The 18,435-nt window shown below is 40.8% G+C and overlaps 2 protein-coding genes across 5 annotated transcripts in view; both read right to left on the bottom strand.

The window, feature by feature from the left end:
- Window positions 1–4,114: 4,114 nt before the first annotated feature.
- tfap2c (transcription factor AP-2 gamma (activating enhancer binding protein 2 gamma)) lies at window positions 4,115–15,201 on the bottom strand. 4 transcript variants are annotated; one of them, XM_031843322.1, is made up of 9 exons: window positions 15,137–15,201; window positions 14,472–14,623; window positions 10,380–10,835; window positions 9,865–9,916; window positions 8,497–8,568; window positions 7,712–7,934; window positions 6,375–6,493; window positions 4,933–5,074; window positions 4,115–4,714 (listed from the first exon to the last, which is right to left on the bottom strand). In XM_031843322.1, exons 2-9 carry the CDS (start codon window positions 14,499–14,501, stop codon window positions 4,420–4,422), a joined length of 1,389 nt encoding a protein of 462 aa, XP_031699182.1. In that variant the 5' UTR covers window positions 14,502–14,623; window positions 15,137–15,201; the 3' UTR covers window positions 4,115–4,419. The 4 variants fall into 4 exon arrangements, with proteins under 4 accessions (XP_031699182.1, XP_031699172.1, XP_031699201.1 ...); XM_031843312.1 differs by lacking the exons at window positions 14,472–14,623; window positions 15,137–15,201 and adding an exon at window positions 11,471–11,941; XM_031843341.1 differs by lacking the exons at window positions 8,497–8,568; window positions 15,137–15,201 and having other exon boundaries at window positions 14,472–14,629.
- Window positions 15,202–17,023: 1,822 nt separating this feature from the next.
- Window positions 17,024–18,435, bottom strand: part of rtf2 (replication termination factor 2) — an 18,875-nt gene continuing 17,463 nt past the window's right edge. Inside the window, exon 9 of the mRNA XM_031843375.1 lies at window positions 17,024–18,118. Coding sequence (XP_031699235.1) covers window positions 17,922–18,118 — 197 coding nt within the window. The 3' untranslated portion in view covers window positions 17,024–17,921. The remainder of the gene's footprint in view (window positions 18,119–18,435) is intronic.

Here is an 18,435-nt window from a genome sequence, read left to right as displayed (position 1 = left end):
GGTTGGGAACTGCAACCAAGCGATTAGTCTGACTGCAAATGAGTCTTAATGTACAACAGATTTTAAAGGCAGTCGTTGAAGGGAAGTGGTTGAACTAAATGGAAGGGGTGAGAGTAAAGTGCTCAGTATCGGGGAACATGTTGGATAAACTTCAATGACATTTGTTACAGTCAGGGAATTATTGAAGTCAATACATTTTCAGATTTTAATGAGAAATAGATTTTTTGTTTTTTCTATCTCTGTGTCTCTTCCTCTTGGTTTTTCAGGTTTTTATGCCTCCGCGCCACTGACAGCTGTGGCCGGAGGCATTATGTTTTTGAGTTGTCCGTCCGTCTGTCCGTCCGTATGTTCATTTGTCCATCTGGTCCATTCTTGTAAACGCGATATGTCAGTAACTCCTTGAAGACATTACTTCAAATTTGGCACTTGAACTCAAGGATGAACTGATTAGATTTTGCATGTCAAAGGTCAAGATCATTCTCGTAAACACAATATCTCAGCAACACCTTGAGTGCATTTCTTCAAATTTGGCACAAACATCCATTTGGACTCAAGGTTGAATTGATTTGATTTTGGTGTTCAGAGGTCACTGATACCTTTTGATCATAATTAAAGAATTCATATACTAATCATGACAAATTTCCAATAAGATAAAATGATGACATTTGGGAGAGACATGGATGTAAACAGCAACACGACTGGTTGGTGGAGGCAAACAACCGCAAGGCAGTAACCCTAGCTAATAATATAATAAGAATCATTTCAAAAATGCAGTCACATTGAAATGAGAGGTACAAAAAAAATGAATATGAAATGAAGTTTTTACTTTTTGCCACCATTTTCCTCTTTCCTGACAGCTTTGCCATGTGACTTGAGGTGACCTAAATAGAAAGGTCATTCAGTCAGAGCTGGCATGAAATACAACTACAGTTCAGTGAATCTGGAGCTGACAAGTAGCCCTGGGTGTCCTAATGAGATCAAAAGAGTAAATTAGCACGTCAGATATAATCTCTGAAAATAATAGAAGTATACCAGTTTCTGTTTTTTTCATTAAAGACGAAGAGGCGAAGGTAAAGGGTAAGCTAAACAAGTCTATGCTCGCCTCCTTTTCCCAGCTCTATTAGGTGTGTCAGAGCTGTGTTACTCATACTGTCTCACAGTTAGAAGGACAATGTTTGACCAGTTACCTTGTGTTTTGGAAAACATGTGATAGGGCATGAGACATATGAAACAGGTGCTTTGTGGTCTGATTAAAAACAACTGTCTGGTAGGATGTGAATGTTTAAATGTTACATGTTTTTTCCAACTCATAAATGTTTTATAATAACCTGTATACATGGTTTACCTTGACTGATACTTCATTTGTAAATGCTCATAAAATGACAGTCAACTTTAGATTGGATACTTAAAGGAATGCCTCATCCTTGAAATGACCATTTGTATATCAGTTAGTCACTGCACGTTACCTTGAATCCTAAATCCTTGAGTAAATTAAGTCAATGGAGGGCAGGTTTAAAAACAGCAAATCTTTCGCCAAAATGTTATGAGCATACTACTGGATAAATGAGACTTGGATTACACTGCACTAGTTGAGAGAGAGTTTGTAAATGGATATGTGAAATCCATTTTTGCTGTTGTTAAACCTGGCCTCCATTTAGTTGAATTCAGCGAGGATTTACTCCCTTCACAGCTTTTTTTGCTGGCCGTGGAGGCATGTGAGAAAAACACAAGTTTTCTTCAAGAATTCAAGGTTACACACGGTGAGCTTTTGATACAAATGGTCATTTTGTGGGTGAAGTATTCCTTTGAGATACTCATCTGACAAGCTCTAACTCAGCACAGTTGGCCAGAGGGGGGGGCCTCAGCTGACGATAAAGGTAAAGAAAGTGAGTGAGAGGTGCATGTGTGTTAATAGCTCACGGCTGCCAAAACAAAGCCCTGCCATGTGACTGACAGAGTGACAACATGAAAGACAGTCGTGAGAGAAGGGACAGAGCAAATAACTTCCAATCAAAGCCTCAGACGGAGGAAGGTTGATGTCTCAACCGTGTTCAACCGGTCATCAAAGACACTCAACATCCACCGCCTCTTGCTCCCTCCACCCCAACCTCCCTCTCCTTTTCTACCTCCTCCTTCTGTTATATACACTCTCTCAGGGCCAAGCGTATAAGCTACGAGTAACTGAAGGCAGTTAAAGTCAACCGCTGAGTGGCCATGAGCCACCAGGTTGACAGATCTGGTTTAACAGGTTCTGAGGGGAGAGGCTGATACTTGTTTAACCGATAGGTATGGCACACTGCTGCTGCTGATCCTCTTTATCATGCAGTCTGGCCTTTGTGAAACACTGGTTTCACCTATTGACCTCCAGTGCTGGATATATGGCTATAGTCTAATGCAGCACATAGGAGAAATGTTGGGGCACTATATCATATATATTGTTGTGGATTAAAAATTGATACTACTCATGAATCCAAATCTATGTGTCCAATGCTAATGCCCAAATGTGTTTCATTCAACACTGGTTTGGTGTTACTATGGCTAAGACACAAGCTCCTGAAACACCTAAACACACGGGCCACATGAATCAGCAGGAACTGGCTTGGCAAGTGATGATTAAGCAACCTTCAGCCATATGCAAATCTCCTCTGCAATTTTAAAACATAACAACTTGTTCCAACAGACATTAAAGGAATTGTCTGCGGCGTGAAACTTGCAGCACTGACTTCCAATAGAAGAAATACATCCTTGAAACTAGATGCAGATCGACACTTTACGTTGGGGCCCACCTGCTCAAAAGGTAAGAAATAGGAAAGAGAAAGATTGAGCAGGCTCTTGGAGCAATCAGTATATGTTCAAAGTTTTCTATGTTCAAACGTAGAAAGCCATTTGTCTGCTCTCAGCTGTGCATCTTTGTTCATCACATGATGTATTTTTGAGGTCTCTGCCCTCGCTGAGCCACACAGCGAGGGCAGAGAAGCTAAGTGAGAGCAGATAATGATAGCTACTGTTCCCATTAGTTTGGGGTTTTTCTTTGCCGTTTATTAATAGGAAAATATTCCAACCCATGACTTAACAATCATCTGTGAAACGCTGCTGAAAAGGGGGCAACAGAACAATAGTTCACAAAAATGTGTGTTTTTGATGGGGCCCAGGCAACATCACCGACTCACTGAATCAGGCTCGAGTCTTTCATTTTATTTTTATTTTTTTCCTGAAACTTTAAAACAGGTTTTTTTTTTTGTTTTTACATATTTTCAAAAAGGTATATCATGCCCACTTCCTAAACTCTACTCGATAAAAAACTAACCCATTTATAAAAGTTAAAGACATTATCATAAAAAGTGAAACCATACACCAGAATGATACCATTATTTACACAAGCCCATTAAATTACAACATAAATTAGAAAATATTTACATCCAGGACGAGACACTGGATAAAATTCTATGTTTGGAATTTAATGTCTAATTAAAATTTTCAAAGAAAGAAATATATACATTTACACACACATTCTCACAACAAACATGCACTCTGGCAAGACTGAAGTGGTTGGTAGGTGGGTGGTAACTTGGGGTTTTTAAATACTAAGAATGATGAATACCTAACGTGGTCACAAAAAGAGCGCTGCCAGGTTTAAAAGATAGAGTAACAATGGATGCATTGCTGCCTGTAATCCACATGAACACTGAAGAGGCTGTAAAGTCTCTGGTTTCTGACCAAAAACAGACCAGAAAACCAAAAAATCATCTTTTCTCATTTCGGCCTACATAAGATTCAAATGATCTTTCATGAATAAAGCACAATAACACTGGATCCATTTTGAAGTGGTCGTACAAATCAAGCACAAATAAAAAGAAAGAAAGAAAGAAAATGAAGTGGATTTTCTTCTCCATCTTTCTCATATAAAAATTGTCCTTTGCAAGTCCATTGAGACACAGGAAATCAGAGGATTTGCCTCCAGACGAAGGGGAGAGGGTGGGCTGAGAGGAATTCACAGCCACAGCAACTCATCTTGAAATGATGTCCTTTAGATGGAAGGAAAAAAAAACAAAAAAAAAAAACAGTATACACTTTGTTCTTTTCCTCCTCTTGTCAACAGGGAGCAGGTCCGATAGTCGTAGCATCAGGATATTGACAACTAAATGAAACTGCATGGTGGTTAGTATGATATGGTGTGTTTAATGCCCTCACAAGGTGGGCTCCCATTTGGACCGGATCACACAGGCGTTCATCGTCGGTGCTGATTTGCAGCCACAGTGCACACACACACACACACACACACACACACACATCTCTCAAAATGACAATACTTATCAATCAATATTGATTTTTTTTTAGTTTTCTTTTAAATCCAAAAAGGGCAGACAGGGCGGCAAGATTAAGGGATTCTGGGGTTCATAAGGATTCTCCTCTGAGCTCTCATTTCCTGTGCTTGTCCATTTTGTCTGCAGATTTGCTTCCACTGTCTGAGGATCCCTGGGTGTCGCTACCAGAGCTCAGGTACATCTTGTCCACTTGTTTGAGTGCCTCGTTCAGGTAGTTCTGAAGCGAGGTCATGGCGGCGCAGATGGCCGGAGAGCCAAAGCCATGAGTGATGAGGCTGAAGTGGGTCAGGCAGCCTTGGATTCCAGGCTCCATGATGGGGGCCGGCCGAGAGTTGCCCAGAGGTGAACGGTCCTGAGTAAGCAGGTCAGTGAACTCCTTGCAGATTTGCCTGTTGGTGGAAAACAAGAATAATTTAGGAAGAGGGAAAATACTCACGCTAACACATGTTCTGCTTCAACATGAGACTGCAGGAAATTAAGTCTGCAAAATTCTCCAGTACTCAATGAATGTTATAGCACCAAAAAGGTTCTAGTTAAGGTATATCCTACTTTGCTTGAGGTGTATTTCCTTGCGAATGAAAGGCAACCGTACAGACAAGACACTCACTTGGCAGCTAGGAGCATGTTCTTGCGAGAGTTAACCTCGTTGCGCTCCACGTGCGGCCTGCCCAGGTATTCAGCAATTGCCTTTGCAGGGAACTCTGTCTCACACACGTATCCAAAGTCTCTTGCTAAATGAACAGCTTCACCTAAGAGAAGAAAAACAAACCTTGTAAGAGAAAAGGAAAAAATCGTCTCTAAACCAAAGATACGACCGAAGTTGACACTTGGCTCTTGGTCTCAAGCCAAGACTTTCTGTTTATGAAAGAATGAAGATTATTAATATTTACACTGCATGTGCTCTGGCGCACTGGGCAAAGATCAAGTGGTAAGCTGGCCCGGCTTCAGCAATTTATCAATTTAGAGCATTACAGGAGTAGCACCGTTTTGGACCCGATACACACGAGCATCAAGGAACATGAAGTGAAGCAGTTGAACTACAGAATAATCAGCTGTGCTCAGTGCTCTAGCTCGGGGGAAGAAGAGCTAGTGAGATGAATATATTTCCGTCTTGAGGGTGGTTTGACTTGCATGGTCATAATGGGCTTATGTGGATAAATGCTAGCAGAGAGTGCCCACGGCGCCTACAGCTCCGCTTATTGATAGACACGCACATTACTTGAGGATGCGGGCAGCTATTCAGAAGCACAATCTTTAAGGTCAGCAGGCCCTCCTGGCGAGTCGAACACAAGATAACAAGGCTTAATTCAGCTTTGAAGGTCTCTAAATAACACGAGCCTCCAGTCATTCTCCTGCACAGAATCACCATCCCATTTATAAGAATTAGGCGTGTTAGGGAGCGAGAGAGGAAAAAAAATATTCTACCTCAGCCCCGCGGCAGGTAGATGTGATTAAAGTGATAACGTTTTCATGGTGAAGCGTCACTGTCTGGCTATGACTGAGGTTTTAGTATTCACCGCATTGACAAGGAAAGGTGAAGGTGTCGCGTTCATCTTTACAACCACATAACTCCCTGATGTTGAATAACTGAAGTTCTGTGGTGAGACAATGCATCAATGTACAGTGCCGTGTACTGTTAAATACTAAAATCATAACAGTGGTAGAGTTGGTGCTGAGCTGTTCTGCTGCACCATTAGTGTTCTGCAGACACTAAGTTGAGAATATCAAGGACAACCAGCTTGCCTTCAAAACAACTCTGATTTTGGACTAAACGGACAGAATCGCCATGGGAAGAAAGGGACAGCTGACGTGCAGCTGTGCTAATGAAACAAAGTTGCTCGAGAAATAAAATGTTGCATTGCTTGTATTGCCTTTATGTCAATGGAAAATGTTGGGAGAATGGCTTGAGATACCGTGCGGTGCTTTAAAAAACACACATACTGCGTGAATGAGATCGACGTTCTCACTCGTAGAAGGCGACATTCCAGCCGCTGCAAACAGCAATTACGTGTGAGATGGTGCAATGCACTACTGAGTGACATGTCATACCTTCCACTAGTGAGGTAAGTAGTGTGACATTGGCTGCCTTCCTTCTTCCTGCAGGCAGGTTGAGCCCGATCTTATCCAACTTTTCTCTCAGAGAGCGACCTCCATTTTTTGACTTGGCTCTGCAGAAGAAGAACACAAAAATGCATGTTATATATTTAATATAAATGTTATTGTCTACAGAAACCTGTGATTATGAAATGAATATGGCATTTGAATTCTCTTCACACATAATATTTTGTTGATTGGCATCTGGTTCAGGGCATTAAATTAGGAGGAATAGATTTGTGTGATTATTGTGCTGTCAGCTAAGATCTAGAGATAGCAGAACGTACTGCAGACGCAACCCGTCAGAGGAGGTCTTGCACTCACTCCTGCAGAAGTTCTCATTGTGCACTCGCGATAACAAATAAATCACACAAACAGGCTCTCCTGACCCACTCAAAAAGCGTAGCAGAGAAAATCACTCGCACACGCAGAAACACTTATACTCTCCACTTGCAATGGCCGATTCGGTTTTACGCATGGCTGGAGGGCAAGCTCCCCCTCTCCGTGGCGGGTGAGAGAGGGAGCATCTTTAGGGAGGCATGTGTGTACGAGCGCCCCCACCCCTCCTGCTAACGATCCCCCTCCTAGTGCTATATGACCTACTTAAAAATGTCTGATTGCGCGCGTGTGTGTGTGCATGTCAGCATTAACACAGGCACATGGGAAGTGGCAAACGTGCACTCCAAGCACAAAATGCTCCGGTCAGGGGTGTTACATGCAGTAACATCACAGTCCCTCAACAGACTGCCACACTAGCATATGTGCCATAAGGTCAACTGCGGTGCCACAGATAAACCTACCCATGCTGCAACCCCTGACAAACACCCAAACGCACACACCCACAGTCTTAAGATTGGTACTAACTGTGTTGATGTAACCTATCCCCAGAGGACGCAGAAAACCAAAATTGCAGACCACACAAAGAATGTCACGAACCGTCCGCAAAAAAAAAAAGAAAGTGATGAGCCAGAGCAACTGAGCCAAGCTGTGCTTTTAGAAAAGCCTTTCACATGGGCTGCTGAGCTTTAGTCTACAGATCTCGAGGGCTGTTACTCCTCAGTTTGACGATTATTCCTATCCGAGGCAATCGGACAACCTTACCAAGCATGCAGGTAATAGAGATATTGATAAAAATAAGGAGCATATGAATTATGTTGGAATTAGGTTTTCTTGTTTTTTGTGAAGCGGTGCTACTGTATTCATGCGTTATATTGAAGACTTTAACAAAACAGCAACAGGGAAATATTATCAAATCCAACTTGCTGTCATGTTGAATGAGTCTGAGCTCTGACCTGCGTAAAACACCTCCCAGGAGCGATGCGTTGAGGCACTCAGGGGGTGACAGACGTCTCTGGACCTCGGCCACGGTAACCTTGTACTTGGAAGTGGAGCTCAGCAAGGAAAGGCGGCCCGGTACGGAGCAGAATACCTCTGTGGGGTTTGATATCATGCCCAGCAGGGACTCTTTCTGGAAAGGAAGACCCAGCACGTTGCCTTTGGGTAGAGTGACAGGCCCTGGAGGGTGGGGGGGGGGGGGGGAACAAAATATGGGTAAACTGAAGAAGTGGAGAACAACAAAGGAAAGGCAAAAAGATCCTGGTTGTGCAAAAGAATTTGTTTATATATGCACTTTTCCTGTGTATGTACATGAACTCATCTAATCCTTTCTGTGCAACAGGGAATCTGTGTTTTCTTGTATGTAATCACAAGGAAGAGTGTGTATGGAGCTCTGCACGACTGACAAAACCAGCGTCTGCTGTAGGAAAGACTTTGGAAATATTGTGTGGTTTTCCAAACATTGTTTGCCTGATGGTTAAACATCTGAAATGCCCTCATGCCAAACACCATCCACAAACAGATGCACACATACAGCCCCTCATCTAAGCCACAGATATACCTCAGTCCTGTTTATTTATTGGTCTCAAAGGCTCTAGGTAGACAATGTGTGTGTGTTTTTTCTTGCTGGTTCTAAAAGTTTGAGGAGGTTTTTACCCCCCCCCCCCCCCCCCACAAAAGCAGTGACAGTCATCGGACAAACAAAACAGTACAGCACAACTACAGAACATAGCTATCTCACCCGCCAGAATTCCCCCCTGATAATAAGTCCTCTGTAAGCGATCAAGGTTCCTGCCACCTCGTAGTCCTAATACTGAGACAAAAATCACAGAGTCACATCAGTGCTTTACGGCTCCGCCGGGGCACATGGCTGGGAGTGACATGCCATCGTTTACAAGTGGAAAACCTACATTGCCCATAGCGTGCCCTTGAGCATGGGAACATAATAACGAGCCATCACATATTTCTGTATAGCAAATGGAGAATACTTGGTTTATTGCGCTGTGCTAATGGCTTTCTGCTTGTAACTATGCGTCGTATGATTGCAACAATATTTGCTATAATGATTAAAAAAACAACAACACAATATTCACTGTACAATATCACATAAATGCCATCGTATTAACCCCACCGCTGTGATCTTTGTCAGGCATGATAATGAGAAACTAAAGCATGAGGTTCACATTTTGAAATGAAAGGTAAAACCTGTATTTATATGCTTACATTTTATATAATGATGTTGTACATTTTTGCCGAATCCATCTATCTATCTGCCTGTGTATGGTTTGAATAAATGTAGAAAGAAAGCTAAGCAGCAGAACAATGTTGCTCAAGCTGATCTCTGACTCAAAGTCTGTTTAATGAAGCCCTGGTGACAAAACAGCGGGAATAAGTTCTTCCTCAAAAGAGTTCATGTCCTGACAAATAACTAAACTGTCCTTCACATGCAAGCCTAATGCCACACCCCGCCAAAAAGCTGGTTCTGCAGAGCCAAACACTGCTTCAAGATCAACTCATAATTTCCTGTTAACGTGAACTGAAAAGAGCTGCAATTGCAAGCTTAGTCAGCCTAAAGGTGATCCAAAGCTTTCCTCTTCTCTCACAGTCAACACCGAGGGTTGTGAGATTGCTCAATTTTCATGTCTTGTCAGCTAGAGTCTGTCGTTTTTTGAAAGGGATCAGTTCTTTCCCACTGGGCATCCATTCAAGCACCTTCACCAACAGAATAGGCTAAGGATCACAGCCAGCTTAGATAAGTGCATCTCATGGCTGTGAGGATTATCAGTGTATGCAGTGCAAGTACAAATACAACACTCCTCTTTTGCTGTACTGAATGCCCTGACATGCCACTATATAGCAATTGTTATGACAATTCCAAGTATGTAGAGAGAGGAAAAAAAAAAAAAAAATACGATCCTTACAGTAAATTCCCAGCCCTTGCCAGTAATTACTGCATATTTATTTGGTTGAACAAAGACAAATGTACCCCAGGCAGCATTTCCTTAAAAGGTGTTTGTTCTTTTTTTTCGTTTCAAATTAAGAGAGAACTGGGGGTAATTGTGTTTTTGGACTAAAGATTAGATTAGTCAAAAACATGCAATAAACTCACCTTTTTTGATGACTGTCTGGTCTGCCATAATAACACTGTGGTCATCTACATGCTGATAAAAAATAAAAAGAATAGAAGCAGCATTAAGCAATTGTTTGTATTGTTTTGTTTTTTTTAAACACCAATTATAGACACATAGCAAGTTGAATTTAATTTCTGTCAAAAATATTCAATGTCTATCTAAATTACTCTCTTTCAAAGAAAATAATGTAGCTATAACGAGAATGGCAGCTATATTAAGGTAATTAATTAATTATGGTATGGTAGTGGTGATCTTTGATTGTTTTTCTGACCTCTTATGTGATCATGTCCCTGTTTTATATACAATAACCTAAGTACTTTCGTTTTATTGTACGCTTGGATGGTATCCCAAAATGTATTATGGTATTTGGCTATCTGTTTCAGCAAGTACAACTCAGCACATGCAGTGTGCACACATGGGCACACACCTCAGGGACCTCCACACCTTATCGCCTCGGTGCAATTTCAAGTACTCGTCAATTATATCCACTCACTTGAACATCCTCCAGTCCGTGCCCCATGTCGTGCATCCCCATGCTGTCCCCAATAACCGACGACTCTATGCTGTGCACGTGTGGGGACAGCAGCTCAGGCCGGCGGAAGCCTTCCCTCCTCACCCCGGACGAGCCCTCCAGGCCCAGGATTTGACTCGCCAGTCCGCTCCTCCCGTGGGCACCGAGCCCCTCCTGGCCCTGCCGACCGGGCCATTGCTGCTGGTTCGACGACTGCGACTGGTGTAAGGAGTTGATGTTGAAAGGGTCCCCGAGGTGGGAGTAGGGGTCACTGGACTGCGGGTAGGAGATGGGCTGGTAGGGAGGCGGGAAGTACGGGGGCTGGAAGTCCGAACTGGCCGAGTGTGAGAGGGAGGAAGACGGGCTGTAGAGGTGCTGACTGACCGCTGGCAGGTGGGGCAGCCGGGGGTTCCCATTGCTGTTGCCGTCGTGCCTTTCCTGAGGGACGGAAGATACAGGTCAACTGATATAGCTGACAACAAAATTGCAGGTAGTGGTGACATTCATCCCTCAAGGGAATCAAGTGTGTGTTGACTATGACGGCATGATGTTTACTAAAGATAGCCTAATGGTTTTGAGACGAGCGTGAATATATGTAGATTTTGCATTTAAAATGAACGAATATTGTATTATTATGATTAGTATTATTATCATCATTATTAGCGTGTAGAAGGCTACTGTATTATTTGAATTGAATTGGTTATTGAATTATTGGATTGAAATATAACAATGTTCTCCCGTGTTAGTAAAGACCCAAATTATTGGTACTTTTGGAAAATATGTTTTCTTTTTATTATTATTATAATTATCATTATCAGTTGTATCACTGTTGTTGCTGTTATCGAAATAAGTATTGTTCATTTATTCAGAAAAATGTTTTTCTTTCACAGCTGGCGTCTCAGCTTTTATTCAGAATTGATCGAGGATTTCCCTTTCATCTTCGTTTATCTTATCATTCACATTAGCATATGATTAAAAAAAACAAATAGTCACCCTCGTCGTTGAATGGCAAACTTTTGTTACATGTCAATCAAAAGGCACGTATCCCTCGTTTTGGAACTATCGAAACTCACCTCGCAGTCATCCTCGTACTTCACGTTGTCGGCTAATTTCCACAACATTCTGACAGAGAAAAAAAGTCTCTCTGCTACAAAAAAAAAATCTGGAAACCAAAAAAAAATCTTGTCGTCTGCGAGTTAATCCAGATATGAACAAATCAAAAGCTTCCTGGTGATCATGTACCACCTTGTTCTTCGGCTGCTGCGAAGAGGCGAAGTTGTGAGTGAAGGCTGAAGGGGCGAACTGACCGACCGACCGACTATCCAACCACAGACGTGAGTTCCCAACAGCCACTATGGGAGAAAATAATCGTTGTCGAGCGATATCTCCCCCCCCCCCCCCCTGTCCGGTCACTCTGTTCGGTAGTTCTGCTGTGGAAGTGGGCGAAAACGGGGCAACTAAGAAACTTGACTCCCTCTTATGGACAAAAAAAGCGCTGTTCAGTCTTATTGGTGCACACGTTAGCACTGAAGGCTACTATATCTGCACAGCCGCTCCGAGGGGGCGTCACCCCCGCGCGGTGATGTCAGTGAAAGAGGAAAATGAAAATATTGCTGATTGGCGGGACATCGGGCCAATCAGAATTCTGTCCGTCTGTGAAGCGTCAGACATGTAAACTCATTGACTTTACCAGAGGAAACTTGTCGTGGCTTTCAATCTCTCATCACCTACTCGTGTGTTTTACCGTGTTTGTTTTTATCTCGTCGTGCCCCACCAGTGACTTGAAGCCAGGGCTTTTAAACGTGTAGGGGGACACCTGTAGGCTCAGTTTAGGATTATATTCCTTTACAGACATTCTCATAGCCAGCTGAGATGATCGGTAGCGAGGATATTCAGAATTACAGTTCTTAAAATATTCCTCCAATCATTAAAAAAAGAACACATTTGCTGAGTAAAAAAAAAAAGAAGCTTTAATTCGGAGTGACATACATTTTGTGTCAGAACTAACACAACTCAGATTGAGTAGTGTTGCAGGGTTGGGTTGCTAGGTTACAGAGTACCTCATGGTGAGGTTATGACGCTCAGGGATGCCTCTCGGCCAATCACAGTGCTCGGTTCGAGATGTTCTGATGTTTTGACGGCGTTCTTAATTTAACAATAGAAGAAGAGAAACGGTATGTTCTGTCTATTATAGTGTAAGAATAGGCTCCGTGTTTTCAGAGTTTCTAAGTAAACAAAACCTATTGACCTAGTACTGATGTTTAAATATGCAAATCATATACAAATAACTTCAATATTTGAAGTATTTTACATGTAAGGCCTACTAAACTGATCGTCATCCCTGTTTTAGAATTATTATCATTATTATTATTATTCGCAGTGGTGATATTCGCATATAATGTAATCAGTACAGTACAGTATAAAATAATAGCTTGACTAAATGCTATTATTATAACTTTTGTTGCAAATCAGCAGCAAAGTTAATGCAACTCTCTGATTTAAATGCATGATTCGAATAATAGTCATTCAAATAAACCCATGACATTGTGATGTCGGTGTTTCACAGTGGTGGCTAAGTGCTTGTTTCAAACCGCAATAAGCCCGAGGGGTGTAGCAGCATCATTCTCTGAAAAAAAAATCTAAAGCTCAAAGGATCTCAACAAACAACTCTTTCTTCACTTCATTTACATTTTTGGTGGAGCTTTCCAATGTCTAAAACAAGGCTGCTTTGAAGCTCTGCATCAAATCCCAAAAGTGAGAACAAAATATGTTTATTTTCCTGTTTTTTTATTTATTTATTTATTTATAACGACCTAACTGTCCATTATTTTGTTACGTTTCAGTCCATTTTATTTTAGTTGCTAGACCTTCAAAAATCATTACAAAATATCTCCCTCCTCAACAGAAAATAGTGTGGGCAACTGTATAGGCTATATATGCAGTATTTTGACTCATTCCATTAATTTGTTTTGTATCATTTGACAAGTTCTAAATGTCAGATTATAATTTGTGTGATTAATGGACAGACCTTTGTATTTTAGGGTAACAGCATGTGGCGTCCGTGCGCATTTAAACTGCGATGATCGGCTGTGCATGGGAACAACAGGACGTGGACTGCTGAGGATTATCTTTTTTGTTGTTGTTGCGTGTTGGTCCTTGGCTCGTTGTGATGCGAAGCAGAAGTGAAATGCGCGCTGATTAAATGTTATTTTACGTCGGTGGAGACGCAGAGCAGACCTAAAGGGAGTTAGTCACGCTTGGCCTGACGGTGATGTTTTGAACAAATCTGATGCTCAGCTTGTCATTTTAATAACAGTTGACTGCAGTGACTGCCGGCTCAGCTGATGTCAGGTGTAAAGATTAAATGGATCCATGTCGGGACACGTTGGAAATGTCACGCAAATCAATAAGTTCTGCTAAGCGATTTTTCAATTGGTTTGCTATATACACAGAGGCAATATGGTATAATACATCATGTTTTAAAGGCTGACTTATGATGTATATATTCACAAATAAGGCAGTATGACATGCAGGTTCTATTCATATACTGTAAATTATTTACTTTATTTTATACGACCTATTAAGTGTATTAAAGTACGTTTGCATTACTCAGTGGTACTGACTAACTGCATTTGAATAATTTATGACATACATATGTTCCTGCAGAACTCGTATATACTTTTATAATTCAATAAAATAAAATAAAAAAATCTGCTGTGGTTATCTTGTTGAAATCATGAAAGAGAAATATGGCTAACTACATATATATATATATATATATATATATATATATATATATATAAATATGTAGTTAGCATATATATATATAAATATGTAGTTAGCATATATATATGCAACTGCTTTTTAATGCAGTTGCCTCAAACCAAATTAGTTTTTGAGAGAATAAGGCCTTATGACATTAATCACGGGTTATTCAAAAGCTTATACGGCGCCGCGCCATTACAAACAGGTGATTCTGGTGGAAAGTAGTAAAACAAATACAGGCTCAGCAACAAAAGACGATAAACGTGATGCAGGTTGGGTTAAACTCAGCTGTAAGAGAAAATAACTCACCCTCCAGTCTATCCTCTCCAGTACAGACATCTGCAAGGCTCAAGTCACAGCAATCCCACTGAGACGCAGCGAATGAGTGAAACCATGAGGTTCACGTTGCCAACTTCACCTGACAGTCGTGCAGTGCGCATGCGCCTACCCATGTAGTACACCTGAGTGGGATAAATCAAAACAATCCATCTATAGTTCCTCGACGAAAACACGCATTTAAGATGTTTTATTAGAAAAACAACGTGTGTATTAACATTGATTAATGTGAGAAAGGGAGCGCGCAAATGTATTTAAGTCTTGTTTTTTTTTAAATAAAGTAAGCACGACCTACCAGATTAGACCTATAGCCAAGATATTATTGTTAATCTAATAATCATCTGCTATTGTTGAGCAAAAAAGAAACAATGTCATAGAGGGTAAAGTGTAAGAAAAGGTGAAAATAAGACGTGGGGAAATGTCAAGATGAGGTAATTCCACCCCCAAAGCCACGTCGCCGCAGGCTGACCAAAAGAATCTGCTTTCAAAAGCCTCTGAAGCTTGTTAAGGCCTAAAATGGCTGTTGTTATCTGATCTCCCAAATACTTTAGCTTAAACTAATGAACAGATCAAAGTGTCTTCGATATGTGCTTGAGAATGTATAGCTTACATATCTTGTTCTGAGAAAATAATCTTACCTTTCTGATCTGCAGCCAGGACACCTGCCATAAAATAAAGTATCATCAAACAATATAGTGTCAAGTATTAAGGAAATATAATGAAAGAGACCATGCGTGCATTAGGCCTATATTCAGATTGTCTTAAAAAACACATATTTTAATTCCTATTTCCAATATCTATGGATGTATTAATTGCAAAAGGCCAGCTGTACGATTTTTAGTTTCTTGAGCAAAACACAATCAGAAAATCCAACTGCAAATAACGATGGGGCTATGATTTCCAACTTAATTTGAATTCAAAATATTTATGATATCTTAATGAATTCAAATTCACTATGAATGTTAAATAAATGTTACTGCAATTCATTACAAATCTGCATTCATCCCGGCAAGTGCAAACATTCAGAACAAATCTATGCGTCCAACTTTTTTTTTTTATGCCGATCACATTCTCTCCTGCAGGGTTTGGTAAATGTATCATCGTAACAATGTCATATATTCACATCAGAAAATATATCTTGGTGCTCCCAAAATTATGGGGCCACAAAAAGCCGAGTATGAGCTTTGAATAAAATGCTACTTAAATATATAAAACAAACGACAGGGCTGTTAGAAAATACAGCTGTCTCTGCTCTTGCGCAAAGACAACGACTTTCTTTGGTAACTGACAATAGGTCAATTTAAAAAAAGAAAAAAACTTACATGAGCTTATGTGGTTCTTATTATTGATGCATTATTTTCCAGTAAACAACCTATTCAATGATCTAATGTGCGCAGGAAAATATAAATCAACACAACTATAAAAACATGGCATCCACTGCTGCTGGATGAAGACAAGAGGACGCAGTGTTTATTTAAATTTTTAGCCACAGTGATTGGAATATTTATGGTGTAACTTACATTTAATGAGAAGCAGGCAGACTCCCCTTTGTATGTTCTTTTTTACCCTGCGACCGCAGTTCATGTCTGTAAAATCACAGGGTGCGATAAACACTCTGCTGCCGCCTTGTGGCCGCATCATCACATTACCGCAGAGTTAAACATCAACCAGTCTTTTAGTTCAGTAGAACTTGCTACGTGTTAAATATTTTACAGATGTCTGGACTGTGACTGGATTCTAAACTGGTTATGTCACACATTCCTGCTCACATACAGGTGCACCTACTAAACAGAGAAAAGAGAAACGTCCCCTCTTCAATGTGAAAGCTGCCTTCTGCACATACATCATTCTGCCCAAGTGAAGTAACACGAAGAAAAAGGCATTTCTGACTAACAATGTATGTATGTAATGCATTACTTCTACTTGAGATTTTTTGTAGTTTTGCCACTTTTACTGAAGTGAAAGATGAGAATCGGCTACTTCCTGCACCACTGGGCTATCTGTTCAGAAGCTGTTGTTTTGATCTCCTGTGTCATTAGAGGACAACTGCGCAAGACCAAACAGTATGTGTGACTGCAACCAAGCAACAGATGTCTGTTTTAGTAATATTCATACGGAGTGAGATGTTGCCAACTGGTGGTCCCAATCAACAACGTGAACAATGAGCTTCACAACGGTTGCCATTTTCACACCTCGTAAACACATGTAAGTGGCAGTACTTAATAAAAAGCTTATTATAACTTGTTTTTGGGTGTGAATTTTGCCTTGAAGGGCACAGAAGGGAATTGTCGCATCCATCATTAAAGATAATTAATGCTCTTCGTTGCACGTAGAATATTGTGTGACAAAGCTTTATATTCTGGGCAAACTTGTGCGTCTTACTTGTAATACAGGCTGAAAAAATACACAGCGAGCAAACAAAACTCAACAGGACTGAATATGAATTTATTTTTGGCATTTGCTTGTTACATGCAAATAAAGGAAAAAATACACAACTGTCCAATTGAAAACAGGAAGAACACATTTTGAAAAAAAAAAAAAATGTCTGAAGAAGAGTGTGTAGAAAATGTGATCATTCACTATATTTTGCTATTAAACTGGAAGCTAACATAACATATTTAGATATTTTTCATGTCAAACATCTTCCTTATGAAAAACAGTAAGAAGCAGTAATATTGAAGCGTGTGACACTCAAGAACAAAGAAGATCACTGTTACACAACAGCTGCGTATGTTTGTGGTTTTTCTGCTGCGTGCACTATTTCGTTGATCTACGAGTATCAGAAGCTTCAATAAATAAGCAAGATGCTTGAAATGGTCTTAATTCAACCAACGTTTCAAGAAAACAAAAACCCAATGTGATGAATACATATTACTTGAATGTCCTGTGCTCTGCGTTACATATTAAAGAAAGTGTGGCCAAGCTCATAATAAATAAAAGTCTGACCTGCTGTAGAGCTTTGACTTCTCTTTATCTCTCTTTAACTGAATAGTGGAATCAAGCCTTTGATCTGACGCCACTTTTTCTCTGATGAAGAAATCCCTTAAAAAAAAAAAAACCTGCACTCTGTCCACTAGGAGACAGCAGAGTGACAGAGGTAATAAAGTCACCCTATAGCATCAATTCTCAGAGCACCTGTGACTGGGAACACAGAGATGCAAGGAATACATGGGGGAGGAAGGTTACAAAACAAAGAGGCTGAACAGCTTGGGGAGCCATTAACTAAATGTTGACAACACGTAAACACTGAACTACTGGGGACTGAAAGACATATTGGGAAGGAGTACGCACATCGGTGACATTAGTAGAGGCCATGAGGGTAATGTCGGGGCTGGGAATGTAGAACTAGGTTCATCAGTAACGGCTCCTTAATGGGTCACGATTTCTGGAGCAATCTAAAAATGGTGATCTTTGCGATAGTTACTAGAAGTGATACGGGGTGTGGGTGACCCAGTTGGATGTCTGAGCTTTAGTGCGCTTGGCAGAGCTGTGGGTGGTGAACAGGGATTTGAAGACCTCTGACTTCTCGGTCATCTCCTGAACGGACCTTTTGGTGGTGGAAGACGTCGAAGACTTGCTGTCTGTAGCGGAGCCGGAGGGTCCGGAGGGTCCGGCACAAGCTAGGTGGTAAAATGGCAAATGACAGGGTAAACAAAACAGCAGGATGAAGATAAGAACAAAGACAAACAAGGCAAGAAAATTCATAAAAAGGAGGGGAATATGATTGTTGGTCATATTTAAACCTGCTTTTTTTCTCTGTTCTGATACAGTTTTATAATTGATGTTCATTTTGTTCTGTAATAAACAAATGATATCACTGGAGTAGTATGAATTCACTGAACAGATGAACTTTGAATGTGGGGGAGATTCCTTACAGTAATGTCAGTCCCTGTGTGTGTGTGTGTGTGTGTGTGTGTGTGTGTGTGTGTGTGTGTGT

This window comes from Anarrhichthys ocellatus, unplaced genomic scaffold, assembly GCF_004355925.1.
Source record: "Anarrhichthys ocellatus isolate YVR2014 unplaced genomic scaffold, GSC_Weel_1.0 scaffold1, whole genome shotgun sequence".
NCBI classification, from domain to species: domain Eukaryota; kingdom Metazoa; phylum Chordata; class Actinopteri; order Perciformes; family Anarhichadidae; genus Anarrhichthys; species Anarrhichthys ocellatus.
This window is presented reverse-complemented; position numbering and strand designations above follow the sequence as displayed.